The sequence below is a fragment of the Mustela nigripes genome, chromosome 7, assembly GCF_022355385.1.
Source record: "Mustela nigripes isolate SB6536 chromosome 7, MUSNIG.SB6536, whole genome shotgun sequence".
Lineage (NCBI taxonomy): Eukaryota > Metazoa > Chordata > Mammalia > Carnivora > Mustelidae > Mustela > Mustela nigripes.
In genome coordinates, this window is record NC_081563.1 from 86368234 (window position 1) to 86394008 (window position 25775).

At 45.6% G+C, this 25775-nt stretch overlaps 1 protein-coding gene and 1 long non-coding RNA gene across 4 annotated transcripts in view; one reads left to right on the forward strand and one right to left on the reverse strand.

The window, feature by feature from the left end:
- UXS1 (UDP-glucuronate decarboxylase 1) overlaps positions 1-7216 on the reverse strand; it is a 90236-nt gene extending 83020 nt beyond the window's left edge. For all 3 annotated transcript variants that reach the window (XM_059406377.1, XM_059406376.1, XM_059406375.1), the window contains exon 1: positions 7037-7216. In XM_059406377.1, coding sequence (XP_059262360.1) covers positions 7037-7130 — 94 coding nt within the window. In that variant the 5' untranslated portion in view covers positions 7131-7216. The remainder of the gene's footprint in view (positions 1-7036) is intronic.
- A 170-nt stretch (positions 7217-7386) lies between these two features.
- Positions 7387-25260, forward strand: LOC132022616 (uncharacterized). The gene is made up of 4 exons (XR_009405651.1): positions 7387-7550; positions 10153-10238; positions 15240-16089; positions 24023-25260. It is a non-coding gene; the product is annotated as an uncharacterized LOC132022616 (long non-coding RNA).
- The last annotated feature ends 515 nt before the right edge of the window (positions 25261-25775 follow it).

Sequence of the window (25775 nt, forward strand, 5' to 3'; positions counted from 1 at the left end):
TTACAGCAGGCACAGGAAACTACCACAGAAAGTGAAAGATGAATGAGGGAGGCAAGTTCTTTCCAGAAGAACACAAGTTTATAAACACAGAAGGGCTTACAGAATCAAAAAAGCACCACTTGGGATTCCCCAGTGTAAAACTGATCCAGGAGAGGACCACCAACAGACGCTGAATGCAGTGGCTGGACAAGAAGATACTCAGAGTCTCCAAGAATCACCCCCAGGACTGTGCACAGGGAAAAGGCACCTTTAAAATGAAATGTGGTACCAGCCAGCCCTTCCAGGTGTCCAACGTATGAGGAACGGTGCTATGAGCCTGATGGAATGCAAATTAACAAGCACTATTATAAAAAATTTCCAGCTGAATTTAACTGTAAGGAAAAATCGGATAAATCCAGAATGTGAGACGGTTCACAAGACAACTGGCCAGGGCTTTTTTTTAAGTAAGTGTTATGAGGGGTGCCTGGGTGGCTCAGTGGGTTAAAGCCTCTGCCTTCGGCTCAGGTCATGATCCCAGGGTCCTGGGATCGAGCCCCGCATCGGGCTCTCTGCTCAGCAGGGAGCCTGCTTCCTCCTCTGCCTGCTTCTCTGCCTACTTGTGATCTCCGTCTGTCAAATAAATACATAAAATCTTTAAAAAAAAAAAAAAAAGTAAGTGTTATGGAAAAAAAAAAAAGAAAGTTAGAGACCTAACAGCCAAATGCAGCATAAACCTTGACTGATCCTAGAATTAAAAAACAAAAAAAAAAAACAAAGCAAAAGAAACAGATGTGGATGGTGGGGAAATTCAAACATGGACTATATGTTAGACAATATTATTTATGTTAATTTTTATGGTATGAGATTACACAGGGGATGCTTTTAGTCTTAGGAGATCTACATTAAAGTATTTGAAGGTGAAGCAATATTATGTCTGCAACTTCCAACTATTTCAACAACAAAAAAATGTATACATTAAAACAGAGAGAAAGAACAAATGTGGAACAAAAAGAACAGCTGGTAAATCTGGGCAGAGTTGTACTTGGGTGTTTGCTGAATAGAACATGTGTGGAAATTTTAAAATAAAATGTTGAGGACTCAAAGCAATTTCAAGGCGCCCCTCTCCAACCTCCAAGGAGGGACAGGAGGAAGAGTCCCAGGCCCCTGCTTGGTGGGTCTCAGACGATCCTGAGAACCTGCATTTAACAAGAAAAAGCTGATCTTCATGCTCGGGTGTGTCTGGAACCAGCTCCTGGACTGTTTGCTTGTGTCTCCCCTACCTTTACTCCCTAGAGTCTACTGGCATCACGATGCCAGCTCCCTGTGTCTCCCTGGCAGCAGGCCAGTGGATATTTTACTGAGGGAATTGACCAGAACAGTCCCTTAGCCACGTGGGGCTGATTACCTTAAGGGCAAAAGTATTCTAAGGGAAACCCAACTGGGACAAGGTGGAAGTCTGTTCCCATAAATGCAAATACCATGCCTTTATATGGTTTTCAGAGTTTCATCTGGTGGCTTTCCTCTGCAGTGGAGTAAGAGCAACAGGATAGAAAGGTGCCAGGAATGCAGTGTCCTAACCACAAGATCCACGATACACCAAAAATTAAGTGAATGTTACCGGACTTCACAACTCTAGTTTCCAATAGCTGAAGGTGAAAACAATGGCTCCTAAACTCATTACATCAGCAGGTAGACTTCTTTTCCATTCTTTCTAAAGGTCTGAGCCTAGGTAGACAGGTAAAGGGAACAGAACAAGGCTAGAAGGTGAGAGGAGGATGAGGCCTGCAGCGGGAAAGCCAGGCCACACCCCAGGGGGGTCAGGAATGCTTACGCTTGGTGCATCTGGAAGTGGAGTGACAGCCCACGGAGACAGAAGGTCTGATTTCAAATCTGTCTGAACAACAGGACGAGGGGCAGCTCCACTCCCTGCCCTGGCAGATGAGCAGCCCCACCTCCGGGAAGGGGTTCTCCAACTGGGGAGCCCCAGGTCCACCTAGGACAATGATCAAAGTACGGCTCACACCCGAAGCCCGGTCCCCACTTGGCTCCCCGGATGCAGGCAGCCGGGCCTCCCCATCCAGCAGAAGCCTGGCAGAGCCTTGTCACCAGAGCTCAGAGCCCGGAGGACAGACCTACCGTATTCCTCCCAAACAGGAGCAGACAACCTAGGGCCACCAGAAAGCTAAGGAAATCCTCAAACAAGAAAAATGGGAAGGGACCTGGAGGGAAGAGACTCTTCAGTGTGACAAAGCCCAAACAAAACTTCCAAGAAGAGAATACAACCATGAAATGAAGACACATTTTTTTAGTTTCTTTTTTTTTAATCCAGAGGGAAAAGAGCTCTTATAAATGGAAAATGATAGCAAAATTAAATTTGCCTTAAAATACAAAGCGTAAGTTTCCAAAAAATAGAGCAGACCTTTTAAATAATAAAGGAAATAAAAGGACTAGAGCAGGCAATACTCCATCAGTGTAATAATATTCCAGAAAGAGAAAACACAGAATGGAGGAGAGGAAACAAACAAGGAATAATTTAAGAAAATCCCAGGAACTAAACCACAAGCATTTCTGGGTTGCCAGGGGATTCTGCAGTACCCAGTATGTGGGGCATGGAGGCAGGCAAGGTGGGCCAGGCACACCTAGGACCACACGAGACAGGTTGGTCAGGGCAGGCTCTGCTGAGCTGCAGCAAAGAGGAAGTAGGCCCAAACCCTAAGAGGCTTAAAAACAAAGATGCATTCTTCAAGTTTAAGTCATTCCAAGGGTGGGGGGGGGGAGGGCTGCGCACTGAGTACCATCACCTTGAATGATGCCAGCTATCAAACCAGAGGGGTTGGAAACACGTTCTTGACTACTCACTGGGCCCAGAAGTGCAGCAGGGTTCTGCAGCTCTGCTCCTGGGCATGGGGACTGCAGTGGCCCTGGGAATGAGGAAAAGGCCAGGGGCAGAAAGCTGGAAATGGGTGGTCAATGATGACTATCATGGGCCAAAAGAAGATCCCGCAATCTTCCCAAAGGAAAACACAAGTCCCGTGGAAAGGGATGTACCTGAAACAACTTGTCTAGAAGCCAGAAAGTAATGAAACAATTCCTGAAAAGTTCTGAAGGGAATCTTTTTCTAGAATTCGATATCAACAATCTATGGGGTAAAGGCGAGGAAAGGCACTTATGACGGTCTCAAGATTCACCTCCACAATGCATGTCCAAGTGAAAGAAGTGTGAAATACGTAAGGGTAAGTAGGGAGACAGGACGTCTATGATGGGCAGGGCAGGTCCAAAGGCTCTGGGGGCCCTTCTTCAGGAAGGCACCCCATCAAGAGGTCCGCTGCTCCTGAACATCTTGGGGGTAAGACACAGCAAACAACCAACAAAAGTCTTTGGTGTTGAATCAGAAATAGTCCATAGAGAACAAAAAAAGAAAAGAAAAGAAAAGTCAGTGATTAGCTCCAGGGAAAACAAAAAGTCACTGACAGCATGGCTCACTAACAATCAGAACAACATTTCGTCATACACATATATACCAAGTGTTGATCTCAAAATTACACCACATTCAGGCGGCTCAGTGGGTTAAAGCCTCGGCCTTCGGCTCAGGTCATGATCCCAGAGTCTTGGGATTGAGCCCCACATTGGGCTCTCTGCTCCGCGGGGAGCCTGCTTCCTCCTCTCTGCCAGCCTCTCTCCCTACTTGTGATCTCTGCCTGTCAAATAAAGAAATAAAATCTTTAAAAAAAAAATTATACCACGTCTACACAGGTGATAGTGAACACAGGAGAGGAGGGCAGGTTAAGAGAATAAACAATCATCTTCCAAAGAAGAACGTCACTAGGTAATACCTACAAATGACAAATCAAGAAGTGTATCATCCTATGGCACAAAGACAACAGCAAAATCAGCAAAAGGAAGTTAAGGGCTTGCCTCTGGTGGGGGGCAAAGAGAGGCAGGGACCCTGTTTTGTCAAACAAAGCCTGCAGAGGCTACTAACTTTTCAAAATATTCGTATGTTAAAAAACGGGGAAAGGAAAAAAAAAAAATGGGGAAAGATAGGTCCACCTGGGGAGCCGCGGACTAGAAGATTGGCATGATTTTCAGTCAGACCTCTGAGCTCTTTCAAAGACCTAATAGCACTGATCTGAGTACTACACAGGCTGAAACACTTAAGAGACAATCCCTGTCCTCACAGATTGGGAATTTTACTGAGAAGAAAACACAGGCATGTGTGCAGTGCAAGGGGGCACGAGCTCACTCCCCTAGGCATGGTCCAGAATGTTCACTGAGAGCAGGAAGGGAGACTCTGGCCCAAGTAGGCAAAACAAACAACAACAACAAAAACAAAACAAAACAAAACAAAAAACCCACACCTTTCAGAAAGATCCAAGGAGAAGGAGAAAGACTAGGAGAACTTGAGAGAGGAACAGACAATGCACTTCCAGAACAGGGACTGGCTAGCTGTGAGGGTGTGTGTGTGTGTGTGTGTGTTAAGTGAGAGTGTGGACAGTTTTTTCAAAGAGATTTCTCCTCTTGCCATTCCTAATAGGGAGGGCAAGATTGTCAATGGGCGCCCTGTTGACTTATATTTTCAGTGTCCTTGGACACTACCAATCGGGAGCCCAATAACTTTCCCCCCTGCCTCCCCCATACTGTCTCAGATATGCCTTCCCTGCTCATTAGTAACACTGGTCCACCCTATTCTTAAGCCCCTCAAAACTAAAATCACAGATTTTATAAGCTGGCCCAAGGCCTCTCCCAAGCTGGCCCACACTGGCCTCTGTCTGCTGACCAGCCTCATTAGGATACCTTGTTTTCGTGCCCTACAAACACTATCCTGCTTTGCATTCCTATAGCACTCCCTGTACTTGGCTGCCACAGGACCTCTGCACATGCTGTTCCTTCTGGAACACATTCCCTCCTTGCCCTCCTGATGCTATACATTCTCCAATTCTCAGCTCGAGCCTCTGCTCCTCATGGAAACAAATGCCCCTGGTCACTCTAATTCAGGAGTCCCTATCATAAGCTCTCATACATGCTCCCCTTCATACCAGTTTGTAAATTAACCCTCATTGGGGTGATTATCTCATTCTTGGCCACTTTACCTTCTAAATCAGTGGTCCCCAGACCATAGCAACAGCTCCCCAGGTGAAGCTATGAGAAATGCACATCCCAGACTACTCAACCAAAAACCTGAGGTGGGAGGCAAAAATCTGTGTTCTGAAAACCCTCGGGGCAATTCTGATGCACACTCCAGTTTGAGAACCACTCCTCTAGGTGCCAAGATGGCACTTCTCAGTTTCCCCTGGCACCAAGCAGTCACAGACAACGGTAAGGACTTGGAATGACCTCCCGGTGGAATGGATGGTGAAAAACGTCCCATGGCTCTCTAGATCCCCTTTTATTAATTCTAAACACCTCTGTCTAACTTTAGAAGTCCTAAAGTCAACACTAAGCCTGCTGCAGATCTGGGTTCTACACCAAGCTCTTTGGCCTTTTTTGGGTTCAAAACTTGGTTCTCTAACGTTTGTCATATGTGTAATCATCCACAAATGTTCCTAATTTCTCTTGGTCTTAATTTCCTCACCTTTAAAGTGGGAATAACCAAAGTATTTCCCAAGATTGTTGAGATAATTAAATAAGCCAATGAGACTCATGCCTGCACATACACACAAACAAACAAATTTAGGTATTATTATTTCATAACAATAATTATGCAATTTCAAGAGATCTTTCCCGTGGGTTTCAGCTTACTCAAGATTGACCACAAACACTTAAGGGTAGCTTTCTCCTTTTCAAACTACTCACTCACATCTAACACCCATCCCCAGCTCGAAACTGTCTAGGATCTGAGAGCCCTGCTTGAGCCTTCTCTACTCCACCTCCTGGAAGAGCTGGGTTATGCTGGACAGTCTAGGTCTGAATAACACATGTCCTCCTAGAGCTCAACTGAAGTCACTTTCTCAAGTCCCCTGTCACCTCTGGAATCAGATCTTGGTAACCGAACCAGTTAGCAGGTTGTTTCAAGATCTGTCTGGTGGCTAGGATCCAAACGGAGCTCACACTGGCAGCTATTTCTAGTCCCACCGTGGTTGTTGGTAAAGTATTAATAGCCACAATTAAAATATACTCCCATCGAATAGATCTTTCTTAAAAAAGCAAGCAAGCACACAAAGAAAGAGTTTCCGCCTCTGAGAAGACAAGGGTCTACCACCACCTGCCTGCGGAGTGTCCGTCCCTCCTGCCCTGTCTCAGGCAGAGGCTGGAAGTCATGACTGACAGGGGAACCATACACACGGTACACAGCAAAGCGCCGCCCTGGGTCTCCCTGCGCTGCGCCTCCTCTCTGGGCCGACCCGCTGCACCCCGGGGATCCCGCGCCCCGGGACATCTGGCCCCACTGACACGAAAACAAGGTACCGTGATGAGGCTGGTCAGCCTCACGGGCCGGCGGGGGCCAGCAACACTTGGCTCCCCAATAGTTAAATGCTGAGTAATTTTCCTGCGGAGCAAACAGTCGAAGCGGGGGCTCTGCCAACGGCAACAGTATTTTTATCCTACTTAACCGACACGGCGGCACGGCCACGGCTGTCCCCAGGGTATCCTCGCGCGGCACGCTCGGGAATCGCCGGCTGGACCCTCGCCGGCTGCGGGGGCGACGTGGACAGGAGTCCCACGCGTCGGGGCGGGGAGGACTGAGGCAGCAGGCTGGGGCCGAGCGCGCGAGGCCGGCCGAGGCCGGAGGCGTCTCGCCGCGCGGGGCCCGGCCGCCCCAGAGCCCCGGGGCAAGGACCTCTCCTCCCGGCCGCCCGGTCTCCGCGCCGGGGCCTAAGCGCTGGAGGGTCTGCGCCCAAGTTGGCCAGCTGCTTTGCCACAGGAGCGGAAAGGGGGAGACTGGTCCGCAGCCTCCGAAGAGGAGTGAGAGCAGGGCGAGCAGGTCCCGCCCGGTGCGGGACGGGAGATCGGGCAGCGGAGCCGCCGAGGGGCCGCACGCAGCCCGCCGACCCCCGGCTCGTGGCCACGGCGCCCGGGAATGAATGGGGCTCCCCGCCGGCCCCGGGAGCGAACTCACAGGCTACGTAGGCGAGCAGCGCGATGCCCAGCAGCAGCTTCATCCTCCTGCGGTTGACGGCAGACACGAGGCGCAGGAGCGCCTTGCTCACCATCCCCAGGAGGCGCGCGGGTCCAGGGCCCTGCCGCGCGGGGGCCGCCTGCTGCACAATGCGCGGCGGCGGGGACGGAGGCGGCGGCGGCGGCGGCGGCGGCGGCGGCGGCGGCGGCAGCGGCGGCGGCGGCCCGGGAGAGCCCCGCCCCCTGCCTCCCGCCCGCGCTGTCCCGCCCCCGCGCGCCGGGTTTCCTGCTGGCGGCGGCATCGCGCACGCGCGACTCCGCCCTCTCCCCGCCCCCTCCTTCGCGCTCCCAACGCCCCGCCCCCCCCCGCTCCCTCTCCCCGCAGGCGCAATTGCCATGGCTAGCGCCTCAGTTTTCGAAGAATGAGGCTGCGAGCCGGGGGAGGGGCGGGGTTGGCGCATGCGCGAGCTTGCCTGTTTTCCCCGGAGGTGCGGCTCGGGTTCGGTACCTAAGAGGTACGTCCGCTACCCGAGGGCGGGACCCGCGGTCTCCAGGTTTCCGAATCTGGCCCAGAGGGTGGCAGGCTGTGGGCAGTCATATGTGGCGATGAAAAATATTTATGCTAAATTTATCCATGTCTTTGAAGTTCTTTGAACGCCTCTTTCAGAAAGTTGTCTAGTTCCGTGGGCTGTTCTGTTGGCTTCAGTTAGAATAGTAGCAGCGAAAATTACTAATCTTCCAAACACTGCTAAAGTCAAAACCCGATGCGTAGTTTTTCTCTCTCTACTATGATTGGACTGGGATGTCTTCCTTCTAAAAATAGTTCGTTATTGCTATGAAAACGTAGTGCTGGTGGTATAGAATTAGGACAAACCAGGAAAAGGTTTTGTCTCCGCCTGGAGAAATACAGTAAACTTCTCAGCACATGTTTCATTCCAAGCTTTTTGTTGCGTGTATATGTACTCAAGTAGTTAGGTGAACTGCGATGGTGTACAGATTGCGTGTGTGGTGGCTGAATATATTTATTCCATAAGCATTTATTGAATGCCATCTGCAAACAAGCATGTGTCAGAGGGCCCACAGCTACCAGACGCTTGTCATCCGAGCCACAGAAAGCTGGTCCCGATGGAGAACAAAAGATGATACGCACAGACCTGTGATGCCAAGTCAAGTGAGACCCAGAAAATGTTGGGGAGCTACTGGCTAGAAGTGCTGGTCCTCAGCCCCAGGGAGAAATCAGAGGAGCTAGCAGTGTCCCTGGAAGGCCAGGCCATTTTGCCAAAATCAAACACTTTGTGTTAGCTTTATTAGAAATCTCCAAGAATAGTAAACAATTAGCAATAAATCAAAGAAGTCATATGTTACAACCTTGAAACTACACAGAGCAAATGCTGGGATTGCATTATTTAAATGTAACCTTCCCCCCCCCCCTGGCGTCCCCCCCCCCCCCCCCCCCCCCCCCGCCCGGAACTGGTTGAGAATCACCGAATGGTAGGGAATATCCTGCTGTCAGGCTGCCCACACATGGAGTGGCCTACTTTCAAGAAGCCCAGATCCCAGTCTGAAGTATCAAAAGAAGCTCCTGAGTGCCACTTCCTTTACTTCCTTTGGAGACAGAGAGAGCCGTCCCATGGGAGCCAGAAGCCTAGGTTCCCACAGAGGCAGGGTTTCCAGAGCCTACTTGTGAGCCTGGAATAACTTGCTTTTTTCCCTGTGAATCTTAGTTTACCTATCATTAACATTTTGGGTTTGATCTGTAACTGTTGCTCTGAAACGTCTAGAGCAAGCAGTACTCTGGGCTGTCCTCTGATTCTATGATCCTGTGAGTTTTAGATTAAAGCTGAGGAGCAGAGATGTGAGAAAAGATTTTGTTGACACTTGACCTATTGGGAAAATCAGATTGAAGCTGCAAGCAGATTTCAAGCCTATTTGGTTAGTAGGTAGGATTTAGTTGATAGGTATCTACCAATTCAAACAGGGCCACATTGTGAAATATATGCTATTTCTGTACCTAACTGTACTGCATTTCTTGTGGAGCATTTTTTTTCTGCCACCATGTGCTATTACCACATTCTCCTGCCCCACTGGATTAAGTACTTGGAAATGTCATCGGTGTCTGTAGGTAAAATGCTGCTGCTGCCGTCATCACCAAGAATGCTGTTGGTGGCCTGGAATCCTGATTACCCACTCAACCAAAGCCAGAATTCCGGAGAAGGCAGCAGTATGCATTGTGTCCAGTAGAGATGCGAAGGCACCAGGGAAAAGAGGTGCTAAAGAGGCCTTGCAGACTCATCAGGGAAACTGTGGGCTTGGTTCTGTCATTCCTTCTGCCCCTCTTCTCTTGTCTTTTCCCAGTTGGCCCACCTCCACTCCCCAGAATAGGTCTGGGCTTCTGTGCCCACCCCCACCTTGCCCTTGCAATCAACAACGTCATTCTTTCTATGGATATGTTAACAAGAATATTTTTGAGCAGTTACTAGTTACAAGGGGTAATTAAAAACAATCATAATATGGCTCCTGTCCTAGAGTGCTAAAGCCCCCCTATCCCTTGGCTCCCCCTGTAATTCATTGAGAATCCCTGAATGGGAGGCAACACGCTGAGCTGTTTTGCCACGGGAATCGCCATCCTGCAGTCAGGCTGCCCACAAAAAACTGCTTCCACCTCTATCACAGGCCAGAGATTGTTAACCCCAGATGCTTTGACGCGTGGGCTCTTGTAATTTTTGTAACAGCCCCGTGTGTTAGGGGCGCTGTTGCTGCTGCAGTGTTTAATAGAGGAGCAACAGAAGCCCTGAGAGTTTAGGCACTAGCTGGGAGCCTGGGAATGGGGTGTAGCCCATGACTTTCCCCCACGCCGGGATGCTCTTCGGCAGTAGAGTGAAGACATGTGCAGAAACAACCACAATTCCTGGTAGCTAGTGGCAGGTCCTATGGGACAGGCTCCGCGGATGGCTTAGGAATTTCACCAGAGACACTGCTCTTAGAAAGTATGGGGGGTCAGGTCCGTGTGTACATGCTTACCAAAGTTGAGTGTCAGCAGCTCCAGCTAGAGTGTTTATTTAAACCATGGAAATGAGCAGTTGCTGTAAATCAGGGCTTCTTTTTTTTCCCTTTTAGCCAGCACACCTCTGCACTGAGAACACTGAAAACAGTGAGAGGAAGGTTTGGCAGAATAGGAGCAGCGTGAGGATTTGAAAGTGCAGGTAAGATTTTTACTTGTGCACGTTGAGCACGGGTCTCCTTGGGTGGACCAGTTTGGGGTGGGGGGTGGGGGGGTGGTAGGGGAAGCAAGGGCAGGGGCACTGGGGAGGGAAGGGATCCCAGAGGGAACAGTGGAGATGTTTGGTTGTCTGGGCAGGGATTGAGAAGAGAAGGTACAAATGTTGGAGAGGAAAGGTTCTAGAAGGCCTTGAGAGTTAGTACAAACCAAGAATCCGCCAGGCACTGGTCAGGGGCCACTTACTGGTCGCCTCAGCCTCCCTCTGTACTTGGGGTCTTGGCTCTGTTCTGCAGGGATTGGGAATGTGTGCACTGCATTGTCCAACCTCTGGCAGGATCTACCCCTCTGAGGTCCTGGTAGAAGACTGGCAGGAAGAGATATTTTCTGCTTCTGGCTCCGGAGAGTAGCCATTGCTAGTGGTTGCTGGAAGTTGCTAGCATTAGCCATTTGCTAGCAAAGGTGGGTGATGCCAGACCCCAGCAGTCTAGAGGATTTCATCAGAGAATCAGGGCGATTCCAGGGCTGGGCACATGGCCATTCCGTGCTTCTCATCTCTGGGTATCGCTCCATTCTTTCTTATGCCTCCAAAATCCATCTTCTTTGCTTTTTTAACTCTTCCAACAGCTTTGTCACCTGTCTCCTGTATTACATTCCTTCTGTTTGAAATACTTAGACTGATTTTCCAGACTAGACTTGGCCAACACATCTTCCGCTAAGGTATTTGAGAAAGAAGAGTGGGTCTCAGCTTTACTCTGAAGCTGCCCGTTGTGATTCTCTCCTTCATGCCACAGCAGCTATGCCACAGGTCACTGTTTGTTTCCTCCTGGGTGCTGACCCTGATGCCTGCCCTAGAGTCCTTTTGTAGAGGACACTACTGCCATAGGTCTCAGGAGAGGGACAGATGAGAGGTAGGTTTTTGTTTTCCACCCCACTGTCGCACCAGCGTGAGTATACTCTAGACCTTCCATCAGGCTTGGGGATGCAAGAAGGTTTAATATGCCAGATGCATGAACAATTTGAAATTACATATCTAACATTCCCATTCCTTGAAGTCTTTAAAAAAAAAAAAATAGGGGCACCTGGGTGGCTCAGTGGGTTGAGCCTCTGCCTTCGGCTCAGGTCATGATCCCAGGGTCCTGGGATCGAGTCCCGCGTCGGGCTTTCTGCTCAGTGGGGAGCCTGCTTCCCTCTCTCTCTCTCTGCCTGCCTCTCTGCCTACATGTGATTTCTGTCTGTCAAATACATAAATAAAATCTTTTAAAAAAATGCCTTAATACTGTAATGGGAGCTCATCCGACTTACCATTTAAAAAAAAAAATACACTTTTTTTTTAACAGTTTTACACTTCAAAAAAATAACAGCTTTAGACTTCCAGAAGAAATTGAGAAGATGGCACAGATCGTTCCCAGGCCCGCATTTTCCCCTGTCATTGACATCTTGCACTCACCTAGGATTTATGTCCCTTCACGTCAGGGCTTCATGCTGTCATCGTGATTTGTGACTGCCTGATGTTGGCCTCGATGGCCTGGCTGAGGTGTGTTTGTCAGGTTCTTCCACTGCGCAGCTACTCTTTGTCCCCTTCCCATTCTGTCTTCTTTACAGGAAGGCTACTGTGCACAGCCTACAGTTACACACCAACTCCCTGAAGGATCGTATCTATATAAATTATTAGGAATTCTTCATTAAGGGAGTTTTGTCTTATCAAAACCCATTCATAAATATCCAATTATTTAATTATCCAATCCATCATACTTACTTTCTGCCGCTGCAAGTGTTCCAGGTTCATCTTGTATATTTCCCGCCCCAGTCCCAGAATGCATTCCTCCTGATGTCTCCAACTCCGGTCCATTGCCACATGGTTCCCTCTAGCTCCTTCCCTTGCTACTCCCAGCGAGAAACCTGACCCCTGCCATCCAAAATCCGTTTGCTTCATCATCTGATTATAGCACTCAACTATGGCTGGGTCACTAAGAGTTCTTTGACCGCTGCACCACTGGGGATGGCCATCTCTGCTGTCTTCTGTCCCTTTCCTGCGACACACGCACACACAGACACATACCGTCTCCCCTCTCCTCATGCCCAGACTGCCCCATCCCACCCCAACCCTGGAATTCCTGTTTATCTCTTCGCAGTGCACTTTGTTTCCCCTGGTTTGCCCATACCCCAGCGACTTTCCCTTCCTATCTTTCTAAACAAATACAAGTTCGCTTTCTACAAAATACTCTGGTGTAACCCTTAAGATATCTTCCCAAGCCTGATCAGGCTCAGGGGCTGATCTTTAGTCAGTAGACACTGGGTGTGAACACACATACACACGCACCCTGGGGCAGCAGCATCCATTGGCCTCCAGGTCTCCTGGCAGCAGAGGCCAGAGTGGGAACAGTCACGGGAGGGGCATGACAGCCCGGGTGGACAGGAGCCAGAACCCGCTAGGACTTAGAAAGGGCATGGCGATAAAGTGGAAGGTGTCTCAGAAGTAGAAGAGTGGAAGTTCTAGTTGATTGTAGAGGTCAAGGGGGAGAAAAATTAATCACATAAGATTCTCATGTCATATGCTAGGGTGAAGCCTGAAAGTATTTTTCCTGGTAGGTGTTTGCATTTTAATGAGACTGCTGGTCTAGAATTCAGAATTTGCAAGGAGGTTTCAAATGCATGCCAACTGCAGGAGCAATGTAGGGGTTGCCTGAAGCAGGAGGTAGGAAGGGCTCCTGCGTCCCTCCCTCCTGCGGGAGATGTGCTGTGATGTTAGTGCTGCCTGTGTGGCTGGGGAAGAGTGGGGCAGGGCTCTTTGGGTTGTCCTGGTTCTATCTGCAAGTTTCCTTCTAGTTCAGGGACTTTTTGGCAAATTATAAGTAATAAAAACTACCACTGGAGGAGATCATTTTGAGCCAAGGCTTCGTATAGTGTTCTGCAGGCAGCATCCTTCCTTGTCTGGTGTAAACCAGTCTTCTATTCCAAATTCAGATAACTGAGCTGGAAGATAGCATAGTAATAAAGAATTCCTGAAAACTGACCTGGGACTTTGGTTAGAGCACTGTCCTATAAGGCAGCATGAACTAATCAGTTACTTCAGTGGATTGGGTATCAGCTACTAAACCATGCTTTTCAGACTTTATGATACTTTATGTATTAGGGAAGAAAGATTAAAATCAGAATTTGAGGCACAAATAATGGTCAGGAAAGAAAATTGTGTTTGTGTATGTACATATGTGTGCATGTGTGTAAGGAAGCACCGGCATGAGATCTTCAGAAGCAGAGAATGCAAAATATGGCATTCTCATAGGGAGCAGGAAAAGGCTTTTCTTTCCCAAAATACCTGACTTCTATCTGGCAGGAAGTTGTCACAGTAAATATATAAATCTGTGTTGTCTGTGACATTGTGAGCTTAATCAGTGCACCACCTGCACAACTGTATGTGATATATATGGCCAGGAGTGGGGTGAGATATACTGACACAACAAGAAAGAAGGGGAGAAGACAGTAAGAAAATGGTGACTTCCCAGGGTGCCTGGGTGGCTCAGCTGGTTGAATGACCAACTCATGATGTCAAGGTAATGGGATTGAGCCCTGTGTTGGGCTCTATGATCAGCGCAGAGTCCACTTGTCTCCCTCTGCTCCTCTCCCTTCTTCCCCTCCCCAAACAAATAAATAAATAAAATCTTAAAAAAGAGAATGGCTTCCTTGTAAGCATATGAAGCCATGGAGTTAAACTGCTCTGATTGGGTTTTCTGGTACACAACTAATTATCACTTAGTAAAACTCTCCAAGCAGGCAATCATCTAATGCATGAACAAACATACATGAAATAGTCTGCATCTCACATTCTCCACTTGTACTTCACTGACTAGCCCCCTAGTCAATAACAGCAGTGCGGGAAGTTGGGATGGGACAGAATTAAGTCATGTAGGGGACAAGGTAAATGGCCATGATAACACCCAGTGATGGTAAAGTAATAGAACTCATAACATAGGTGTGAGGATGGTTCTACAGACATTTTGAAGAAGTGATAATTTTGAAAGACAACACATTGAGACATGTTTAAAAAAAGATCGGTTAACCTTATGTCGTACTTCATGTGCAGCTGTCGGATTGCTTTTCAGTTACCAACAGCAAGGAAAGGCAGAGACCTCGTGGGGGTAGCAGACCTCCATCATAAGGTAGTGTCAGAGCTCCAGATTGAGACGGGGAATTTTTCAGTGTTAATGGAACGAAAGTGTTTTGGCAGAATAAAACCCAGAGCAAGGAGGGAGAGCAGGCAGAAGATTCAGTACAAGTAGGTGTCCATGTATTTTGTTTAAAAGGTAGGTAAGCCTTGTTTCATATACCGGTTCAAGGTGAAGCATTAAGCAGGGATAACATAGCAGCTCAAGAACTTGCCAAGAGGCCTTCCTGTCTTCATATACGAGGGTCCCAAATGCTTAAGGGAGATGTTAAGGGAGATGTTCCCTGGAAAAGAACTTCAAAAGAGATATCCCTAGGTGAATTGCTAAATAAAAGAAAAATTAAGTGACACTACCCAGATATTCATAGTGAATGAATGGATAAACAAAATAAGGTATGCATGCTGTGGAACATTATTCAGCCCTGACCAGGGAGGAAATCCTGACACAGGCTACAACTTAGAGGAAGTTTGAGGACATTGTGCTAAGTGAAATACGCCAGTCACAGGAGGACAAACACTGTGCGATTCCAATAGAACGAGGAACCTAGAGGCAACATAGTCATAGAGACAGAAAGTAGAGTGGTGGCTGCCAGAAACTGAGGCAGAGAAGAATGGGGAGTCCTATTTAATGGGTCATTAGGACAGATGAAAAGTTCCGAGAACGGATGTTGACAGTGGTCACACAATAGGAAACCCCTTAATGACTCCAAACTATATGCTTAAAAATGGCTAAAAGGGTAAATTTCATGTTATGTATATTTTACCATAACAACAAAAAAAGAGGATCACTCCTACTTTATTTTTTTTTAACTTATTTGACAGAGAGAGAGAGATCACCAGGAAGCAGAGAGAGAGGAGGAAGCAGGCTCCCCACTGAGCAGAGAGCCCGATGCAGGGACTCCATCCCAGGACCCTGAGATCGTGACCTGAGCCAAAGGCAGAGGCTTAACCCACTGAGCCACCCAGGCACCCCAAGGAACACTCCACTTTCTATCCTCACTGGTGATAAGAATCTGGATGTCATGACCTTGTGATTATGTAACAAAAATGTGGCTTTTCTGGTTTGGTTATTTTTACCTGGTACAATAAATGTATTCTTACTATTAAAAAAAAAAAAAAAACACACTAAAATACCCATCAGAGCCTTCTCAAAAATGTCTGTAAAAATCTCCTTAAGGAAATCCTTCTGAATTATTCTGTCAAATAGAGGTGGTTATTTACTTTGTGATTTGCTGAAATTAAAGCCATGTCATAACCACAGAGAAGCATAGGCCTTGTAGAGTGGCCTATAACATTCCATACACAATTGGTGTGAGCTTTTTCTTAGAAGTTCCATTTCATTGGCTTGAGAAGCTTCCTGAAGCTTTATAGAACTTAAAGTATGTGTGTCTGATTACATTGTGGGTGCTGTTGTGAACCAGTTAGCATCTGACCCTTCTTTATCCTCATGGCAACATCCTTTCTTGGGGGAGAAGGGTGGGGGAGAGATGGATAGGATGTATTATTGTATTATTGTATTGTATTATTGTATTATTATATGACTTGTGCATATTGTCCCAAAATAAAATGAGTCATAGACATTGGTGACAGCTTGGAGCCCTGAAGGATTTTTCCGATGCCCATACTCTTATGTCCCCTTCTGCTGAGAAGAGAGAATGCATGAGAATGCGCGGTAAGTCTTCTTTAACAATTTAGACTAACGTTTCCTGTAACCCTCCCAAAGGATGGCTAGCAAACACACCATGGGTGAGGACAAGAGGGTATGGTATTTCATATATAAAGTCAAATTGATTTGACTTTAGGACAGTTCATCTGTCCTAATGACCCATTAAATAGGACTCCCCATTCTCCTCTGCCTCAGTTTCTGGCAGCCACCACTCTACACCCATACAAGAGGGTATGGTATTTCATATTTAAAGTCAAATCCTTTTGACTTTAAAAATCCAAAAGGATTTTTCCAAAAGGATCCAAATCCAAATCCTTTTTCCAAAAGGATTCCAAAAATCCAAATCCAAAAGGATTTGACTTTAAATATGAAAGATTCCAGTTCTGACCCCACAGCTGATGTGGCTCTGGACACGGTACTTCACTTCCATCTATAAAATGTGTTGACCGGTATGTATATTTCAGGGTTGCTGGGAGGGTTGGAGATATTATGGGTAAGACCACACAGTGCCTGTCATGGAGAAGACACTCCATTAACACCAGTCAGTCTCGCTTCTCTCAGTGCTGTCTGTTTTAGAGTGTTTGCTGAGAAGAGCTGTCCCTTACAACACTAAATATGCATTGGCAAGAAGTGTGCTTCCCCAAACTTTCAAACTAATGCCAGATGGAGAGCATCACTAATTAACAGTAGAATTATTGGTTGATTTCAATAAAATCCTTCACATCTGGACTTGTTAACGCTTTCAACTTTTCTGATCATTTCCTCCTATGTTTCACATTCTCAGGAACAGAAATGGCATGCGGAAAATGTGGCCTGAGGGCATGCTGACAATTGCCTTCACTAAGGGAGGAAAAAGGAAATATCTATTTTTACATGTGTTATATCACCTTATAAAGATGATCGCACACAGCAGATGTTGCAAGAATGCAGGTCGTGACTTAACAATAGGTGCCACAAGGGAGTCGGTCACCAAGAGAAGGGTCCCACTAACCCTCCTCATCCCAGAAGCAGTTTTTCATCTGATTAGGATAGGGGAGCCTGCAGGCATGGTGTTATTACTCTTACAGCAGTGTCTCTCTTAGTATTTGAAAAGCTAATGTATTCACCCAGTCCAAGATTGCTGGCAATTGAAAAACTGAGTAGTACTGTTAGAATAGTTACAGTTGCAAATGACAAAATTTAACCTTGTATGTCCTCAAAAGAGGAAGCCTGGAATAATTACAAAATTAAGGGAGGACAAGAAAAACTAGGGCCTTTGGGCCTCGAATTAGGAGCTCGATAGTTATGGAGCTATGTGGTAGATAGTTATCTACCACACTCACACGGGCACCCACACGTAGGTACACACCCTCAGATTCTCTTATACTGGATAGCATTGCCCCTAAAGAAAGGAAACATGGTCCCAGGGAGTCCTAAGATTACTATACAGGGTCAACGAGCTACAGCCTGCTGACCTGCTTCTGTATAGCCTACAGGTCAAGAATGGTTTTATAAGTCAAATGGTTAAAAGCGATCAGAAAGAGAATACTATTTTCTGAAAAATGATAGGAAATGTACATTTCCCTGTCTATCAAGTTCTGTGGGAGCATAAACACACTCACTGATTGCACCAGCACCGCCAGGACAGAGTGGAATAGTCAGGACAGAGACCTTCTGTGACACCTGTCACTTAAAACATTGCCCAGCATGCCACACACAACTGTGACTTGGTTGCGAATAGATAGCATTCAATTGCCATGGATCCCAGTAGATCCCAGCATCTTAAGTTTTATTACCAGTGCATGATGCCAAAATACAAAAAGGAAGAGAAAAATGGGCTTTGAATGTCTCCTTTTAAGGCATGGGAGAATGCAGATGACTTTACTAGATTAAATGGCAAAGCATTTTTTTTTATCACATGATAACACTGCAGTGTGCTAAGTGAATATGACCTAGGTTGGCATTACCAGACTTAGCACCCAATTCACAGGAAAGTGGCAGTCAGAAAAATTAGAACATTTGAAAAAGAAAGTCTCATCAAGCAGAATTCCTGCACAAAAGTGAAACATGAAAGTAAAGCTGCAAAGTAAATTTCCTAATGGACAAGGACATTATTTACTAAGCAAGGACAACTGTTTACCAATGGTGAATTAATTTTTTTAAGGTTTTATTTATTTGTTTGAGAGAGAAAAAATACAGAGAGGGAGAAGCAGACTCACTGTTAAGTAGACAGTCTGATGTGGGGCTAGATCCCACCAGGACCCTGAGATCATGACCTGAGCCCAAGGCAGATGCTTAATGACTAAGCCACACAGGAGCCCCCAGTGGTGATTTAATTAAACCATATTTTACAGCACTAGCCAGGAAATGAGTTCAGAGAACATAAACCTATCTAAATCTATTGCCATTTGGTGAGAAACAGGTCCTTGCTGAGTTGAAGACTTTTTTAAAAAAAAGATAAGTAATTTGGGGGTACCTCGGTGGCTCAGTTGGTTAAGCATCTGACTCTTGATTTTTGACTCAGGTCATGATCTCAGGGTCATGGGATTGAGCCCCAAGTCGACTGAGCATGGAACCTGCTTAAGATTCTTTCCTTCTCCCTCCACTCTCTCTCTCTCAAAAAATAAAAGTGATTTCAAGTGGCTTTCCTTTGCTCTTGACCAAATATTGCTCAGCTGTTGTTTATTTAAGAAATGAATGGCTGGAAGTAACCAAAAAATTGGTTCCTATAGCCTGTAGAAAGACTATAGGTAAGAGCTGTAGGTAAGAATATTTCCAAAGAGACTGAGAAAACACTACTTCAGTACAACTTGAAGTGAAATCTACCAAGAAGTATTACTCTGATGGTGATCAAAACGTGTGAAGTAGAAGAAGGGTGTAGTTGGACAAATTTATAAATGTACAAATTTAAAGCCTATAGCTACTTGTAGGATTCATCAGTAGGTACTTGGTGGAAAATATTTAAAGATCTCATATGCTATTGAATAAAGAGCATCAACAGTGGACTCTATTTACGCTAATGGGCTTCGCCAGTGTCAGTTTCATGAATGTTATGTCAGGTGGAAGCTGAATATGGTCTGGCCACGCGGCATTCAAGGGCTTGGCAGTGGCCAAGTTGTGCTGCACTTGTTTCAGCCCAGGGCTTAGGTGGAATTTCTGAGCAAAAAGTACGGCATTTACCCCCTTCACACACACCAAATAGCTTTAGAATTTCACTTCTGCTACAGACTTGATAATGTTTCTTAATGAATTCATCCAAAAACTAGAAGGCAAAACAACACTTACATGCCAAAACTTAAACTGTGGTAAAACCATTTCAGCAACAACTAAGGTTTAAATCACACATAGTGTCAAGCAGCTTTATATACTTCTCATGCTGTCAAAAGTTAAGAAATGTTATCTCCATTCCCACACAAATTTGCAGAAGATATAGATAGATGATAGATAGATATAGATATAGAAATAGATTTAGCTCAACCCGCAGTTCTAGCAGTGTTTGTCAAATCTTGTTGCAAGCAAAAACCAAATTTCCATATTGCAGAATCTATTGAACTATGCAATTGAGCTTCCCCAACCTTCCACTGGAATGGGGTTCATTTTAAATGCAATGGCATGCTAAATGCAAGTATCACAAGAATCATAGAATTGTAGCACTGCTTTCCAAGGCATGAATATTCTCAATAAAATCACAGATTTATATCAGTATTTGACAGCACTTTTCTGCATGGAAAGACATTTTCAGTAATGAAATACATGCTGTCTCAGCATTAGCATGTGAACATTTGCAATTGATTTTATTTTTTTAGAGATTTTATTTATTTATTTGACAGAGAAAGAGAGATCATAAGTAGGCAGAGAGGCAGCAAGAGAGGGGAAAGCAGGCTCCCTGCTGAGCAGATGATGTGGGGGGGCTTGATCTCAGGACCCTGAGATCATGACCTGAGCTGAAAACAAAGGCTTAACCCACTGAGCCACCTAGGCGCCCATTTGCAATTGATTTTAATAAGAATTCTACATCGAACACCACATTAGCAAGATGGTATCTCACAAGAAGGAGTTTTTTATTCTTATTAATAGACTTATATTATGAAAAATAGTGCTCAGTTATTATTTTTTGAGTTTTTGTCCACCAAATTCTTGTAGAAATGTGTTTTCTCTCTTGCCATCGAGGTACCTACACCATATCCTTATTTTGCCTCTTGTTCTGCAAAGTCTAAAATATTTGCTAGCTGGTTCTTTAAAGAAGCCTGCCAACACTTGCCCAAGAAGATAGGTAATTTTTAATACTCATTCCCCTGAGAAAAGTGAAGAATTAGCCAAGCTCTCTTCATGATCCTATGCCGGAACCAATGACTGTGGCCAACAGGATTAGAATCAATGAGTGGATTGGCCTGGACCACAGGCCAGTCCCTGAAGCCAGAGGGATGGGGCACAGCACCTGAGTATAACTACAGGGTGGCATGAAAAAGGAGGAGAAAACTTTGGGGAAAATTGTCGCTGGGTGATCTGAAAAGGAGTATATTAGTTGAAAAGGCATGGAAAAGCAGACTAGGACCACATTGAAAGTGGTGTCGATGTCATGACAGCCCACTTCCCAACACATATATTTTAGAAATAAGAAAATTTTAGACATTGCAATTTTTTAAAAAGCTCATTGAATTTTGATCTGTTGAGAGCTAGAGTTTGACACCAGGAAGAATATAACATGGAGGTATGGAAAATACCAGATAGGAGATAAAACACATGGAATCATGAATAAGAGATCCAACATAGGACTAAGAGTCCAAAACAAGGGAATAGAGAGAAAGGGGTAGAAGCAGTACTTGAAGAAATCGTGCCTTAAAACTTTTCTGAATGGAAAGAAATAATGAGCCCTCATGTATTAACAAATGAACAAATCCATACCAAGGCACTCCCACCAGAGAAACTACAAAACATTAAATGCAGAGAGAAACTTCTAGAAGTTACCAAAGGGAATAGATGTATCAACTTTAAAAGAATAATAATTACATTATGAGTAAACATCTCAACTACCAAAAATAAAACCTAAAGGACAATGGGACACGTTCAAAGTACAAAGGGAAAAGTAATGTCAACTGTGATGTCTGTACACATTTAAACTCTCATTCAAGAGGGGAGGTGAAATGAAGACATTTCTAACATGCAAATACAGAGTTTTCTGGTTATAGATGGACAACCAAGACTAGTTGAAAAAGAGGGATAAACAGTTTGGCTGGGAAGAAAGAACAGATTTTATTTTGAACACGTTGAGATGTGTACCAGCTAGATGTCCAGGAGAATGATCAACATTTATACCTAGGGCTCAGAAAACTGAGTGATGTCAAAACCAACGACCCACAGTAATTTGTTCTGGGAGACACACTACAGGGGAAAAAAGGGAAGGCTAGTGACAGAAAGGAGTAGAGAGAGCAGGGAACCGAATTGCAGAAACCCAGAGAAAAGTGAGTAGAAAGGCAGAAACTGTGGTCTGCAACGTGGGCTGGTACCTAAGTCAGACAAGAAGCATCAGAAGAGGTTGGATTCAAAGCATGAAGTCTGTACCGATAGAGTTATTCTTGAAACCACACTCTCATGCAGTCCTCCTGTTCTTAAAGACCCCATGAGATTTTTTTTTTTCCCTCCAAAATGATCACTTGGTTCAGTCAGGATCTGACTAGAAAAACAACTACTCAAGATATTTTAAAGCCTGTGTTAGACAGGGAATTTATCACGTTGGTGACAGCTGGGATGGTAAAGCACTGCGGCATTCGGCAAGGGGCAAAAAATTACTGCCCCCGCCCCCACCAAATGTATATATTGCAGCCTAATCCCTAATGTGGTGGTATTAGGAGATGGGGCCCTTGGGAGGCAATGAAGTCATGAGGGTGGAGCCCTGGCAGATGGGACTAGTGTCCTTCTGAAGGGTTGAGGAGGCTGAAGTTCTGCACCTCCCCCCCAACCCACCTTGAGACAATGCAATGAGAACATGGCAGCCTACAGCCCAGAAGAGGGCTCTCATCAGAATAGAGTCATGGTGGCACCCTGACCTTGGACTTCCAGTCTCCAGAACTGTGAGACAGAAATTTCTATCATTCATAAGTCACCCAGGCTATGGTACTTTAGTACAGCAGCCCAGATTGAGTAAGTAATAATTGAATTATTTATTTACTTATTCTAGAGCAGTGGAAACTCTCTCTCTCAAATAAATTAAATCTTAAAAAAAGAGAGGGGCAACTTAAAAAATGCTAGTTTGGGATATCTGTAGAGGTCACCTAAGGAATTACTTGTTAAAAAAAGAAAAGGAAGACATTTGACACAGGTTTAAGAATTAGCCTGAGCATATGGCCTTAACTTTCAACTATTGAGTGTCCTAGCACACAGGCTTTATAAAGATCAATTGAGGGCACCTGGGTGGCTCAGTAGGTTAATCGACTGCCTTTGGTTCAGGTCATGATCCCCAAGTCCCAGGATCGAGTCCTGCATTGGGCTCCCAACTCCACGGGGAGTCCACTTCTCCCTCTGACCTTCTCCCCTGTCATGCTGTCTCTGACTCTCTCTCTCTCAAATGGATAAATAAAATCTTAAAAAAAAAAAAAAAGGAAAAGATCAATTGAGAAAGGAATAGAGTGATTATTCAAGTTATGGAGAGCATGTACATGATGCATGAAAAACTCAACTATCTTAGCGTGTAGGTGGACCCCAGTAGATGGACTCTAATCCTGGAATGTGCATTCAGCAGGCTTTTATTGTGTAGCAGCTAACCTCGCAACTATCTGTATGTAGCCTTTCCCTCCTTGCACAGCCGTGTTCCAAGGAGATCAAGGCCTGCCCCCCAGACATTCTTTGTTACAGAGGAGACACTCTGGGTTGGTCACATCCTGAGCCCCTGACCTTGAATGCTGAACAACACATTCTTCTACATATTCTGCCTGACAGACAGAGAGAGGGAGGATAGGATCTGTACATTCTCAAGATAGCGATTACCAGGGCATTCAGGTTATGCTTGCACAAACCAGCCTTCGGCACATACCATGCACTCAGTTAATTATGAGAATGGATATTTGTGATGGGAGTGGAATTTTCCACTGGAAACACAATACACTGTTCAAAGAGTTCTGTATCTCTGGGACACCTTGGTGGTACAGTTGGTTGAGAGGTTGACTCTTGGTTTTGGCTCAGGTCCTGATCTTGGAGTTGTGGGCTGGAGCCCTGCATCAGGCTCACGCTCAGCAGGGAGTTGGCTTGTGACTCTGTCTCCCTTTCCACTGCTCTAGAATAAGTAAATAAATAATTCAATAAATCTCAAGTTCTAGATCTCAACTTGGTCAAGAACTAAAAGTTGTGTTCTTTAGAGCCTTGTTTTCGAGCCTCCAAATTGGCTCTGGTAATGAGAGATACTTATGTCAACACTGCATAAAGTGTTTGAATAAAACTAAAGAAATAAGAGAATGGAAAAATTAATATTTCTACATTCATGTATTGTCAAATATATTTCATAACATGTATTAGAGCTAAGTACGTTGAGGATTACAAGTGAACATTTGATCAAATCTGCATTCACACTGATCAAAGCCTCCATACTCAAGTTGTCTACAAAACAAAAGATTGTGGGTTGATATTGAAAGCATTGATCACGGCCCCGGCTCCTAGCAGGTGGCAATAAGTGTTTTCTCGGTTTTGAATAGAAATCTTGCTTCATCAGACCCACATACAACATGGCCTCAAAAACCAAACCAAACCAAAACAAACAAACAAACAAACAAAAACCCCAAAGAATGGACACCCACACCCAATTTTTGCCTTCCGAGTCAGCATTGCCTGTGGCTGCCCTCTGAGCAGCAGTCTTGCTCTTGAGGGTAATGGCCCCACGCCTTTGAGCTACAGTTTTCAGGGAGGATGGGGAAATAGGTTTGTAACAATCAACAAGTAAGCTAAATGCCTGCGTTATCACCTCCTCTAGGTAGCCTCCCAACAGATGTCTGCAGGAGGAACTGGAGGGAAAACAAAAAACCAAAGAGCAAAGAAGAGGAGATTTTGCCTCTCTTTCCCAGGTCCTCTTCCCACTGAGCAGAGGCCTGGCTGGGGTTGAATGTCTGAGAAGTGAAGCTGGGACCTGGGGGACCACTTCTTGACTCTCTGTGCCACTCCCATCTGGCCACTTGTGGACCTGGCATTCATGGGTCCTGCCCTAGCATCATCTCACCGTGGTCTTGCCTTTGGAGGAGTGAACAATCAGTACATTATCTTTGGAGAACAGAGGTGACAATTCAAGGGGTACAGTCACACTCCACTTCTCCTCTGATGCCTACATGTCCCTTACTGAAGGGGCATGCTGGGCGCTGGGATGAAGCTTCCAGGAGTCAGTGTTGGCTGTGATGCCGTCTCTTTCCCTCAAGGCAATGAGGCCGTACAAAATATCTGAGGGACTGAGTGGGGCAGAGAGTGGGCATAGCTGGGGCACCCAGAGGCTGCACAAGGAATCCAGGGATGGTCACAACCACAGGGAGTAAGTGGGAAGCTGGTAACACAGCCAAGACAGCCAGCCCCTTAAGTATGTGTATTACAGGGTCCAGGGTCCAGTTCTGGGGTGCTTGCATCTATTCTCTGCTAGTGTTTGAGGTTTGCTTCTATGAGGCAAGCAAAGTCATTGGAGGATGTGGACAGAGTGGGACCCAGGAAGGAGCCAAGGACCTTCAAGGCTCCAAGGCAACCAAGAGCTTTTCACCTCCTTCGTCCCCCCTCACTGGCATGCCACGGAGCATCAGAACAGAGGATTTCACTGGCAGTCGGCTAAGTCCAAGTTCAGAAGGAGATCATTCTGATATGGCTGGTAATTTTTGAAGTACTTAATTCCAAGCTTCTGTAGAACTTGGAAGATCTACAAGAAGAAAATACAAAGACTCAGGTGCTGAACTCTTTGTGAGGAATGGAGTAAAAAGAAAGAAGCAGCTTCCTCCACTAATTCCTTCAGGCTTTCCCTCCTTTGTCATTTTACATGGGGGAAGGCTGAACTGTCATTTGTATATCTGACTGGTAACATTGTGTTTCTGATGAGCCTGCAATAGATTCTGGTGGTTCAAGGGCGTGGCCACCCGTGGTCCTGAATGCTCAGTGAATGCTTATTGACCAGCCTACTCATGGGAAGAGCATTAGACAGGCAAATTACGTTTTCAGTTTGTTATTTTGTGAAGTTTGCATTAGCCATTAAAGAACATGATTTCTCTGGAGTGTGTTGAGTAATTAACTTCCCATCAGTGGAGAAAAAAAAGCGGCGGTCAGATACACAATAACACGATTCACAAAATCTGCTTTTTGAAAATGGTTGCTACCAAGTTTAATGGCAGACTCCTTGCCTTTTAAATGGTCACCTTCATCAACTATGAATCTGTCCATTATTAAAAGTCCAATTAATTTTAAGCACTTTAATTACACAGTTACATGGTGATACCAAACCGTTTTAAGAATGCAGATGCAAAAGGTTGCAAAAACAGTGTTAATAGCCCATCTTTGGTTCTTCCTTTCCCAGGAGGGAGGCAAAACCTGTTTGAGATGGAAAGGAAGGCTTTATAACTGTTTGGAAAAGATGGTCTCTTACATAGCTGCTTTAATCGGCGTGTAAATTACAAATCAGTATTATCTATCACCCTTCATGTGGGAGGACAGCCTTCTAAAATATGCTGCATCGAGTGGCTTTGCATAATACCCCCCTCTCT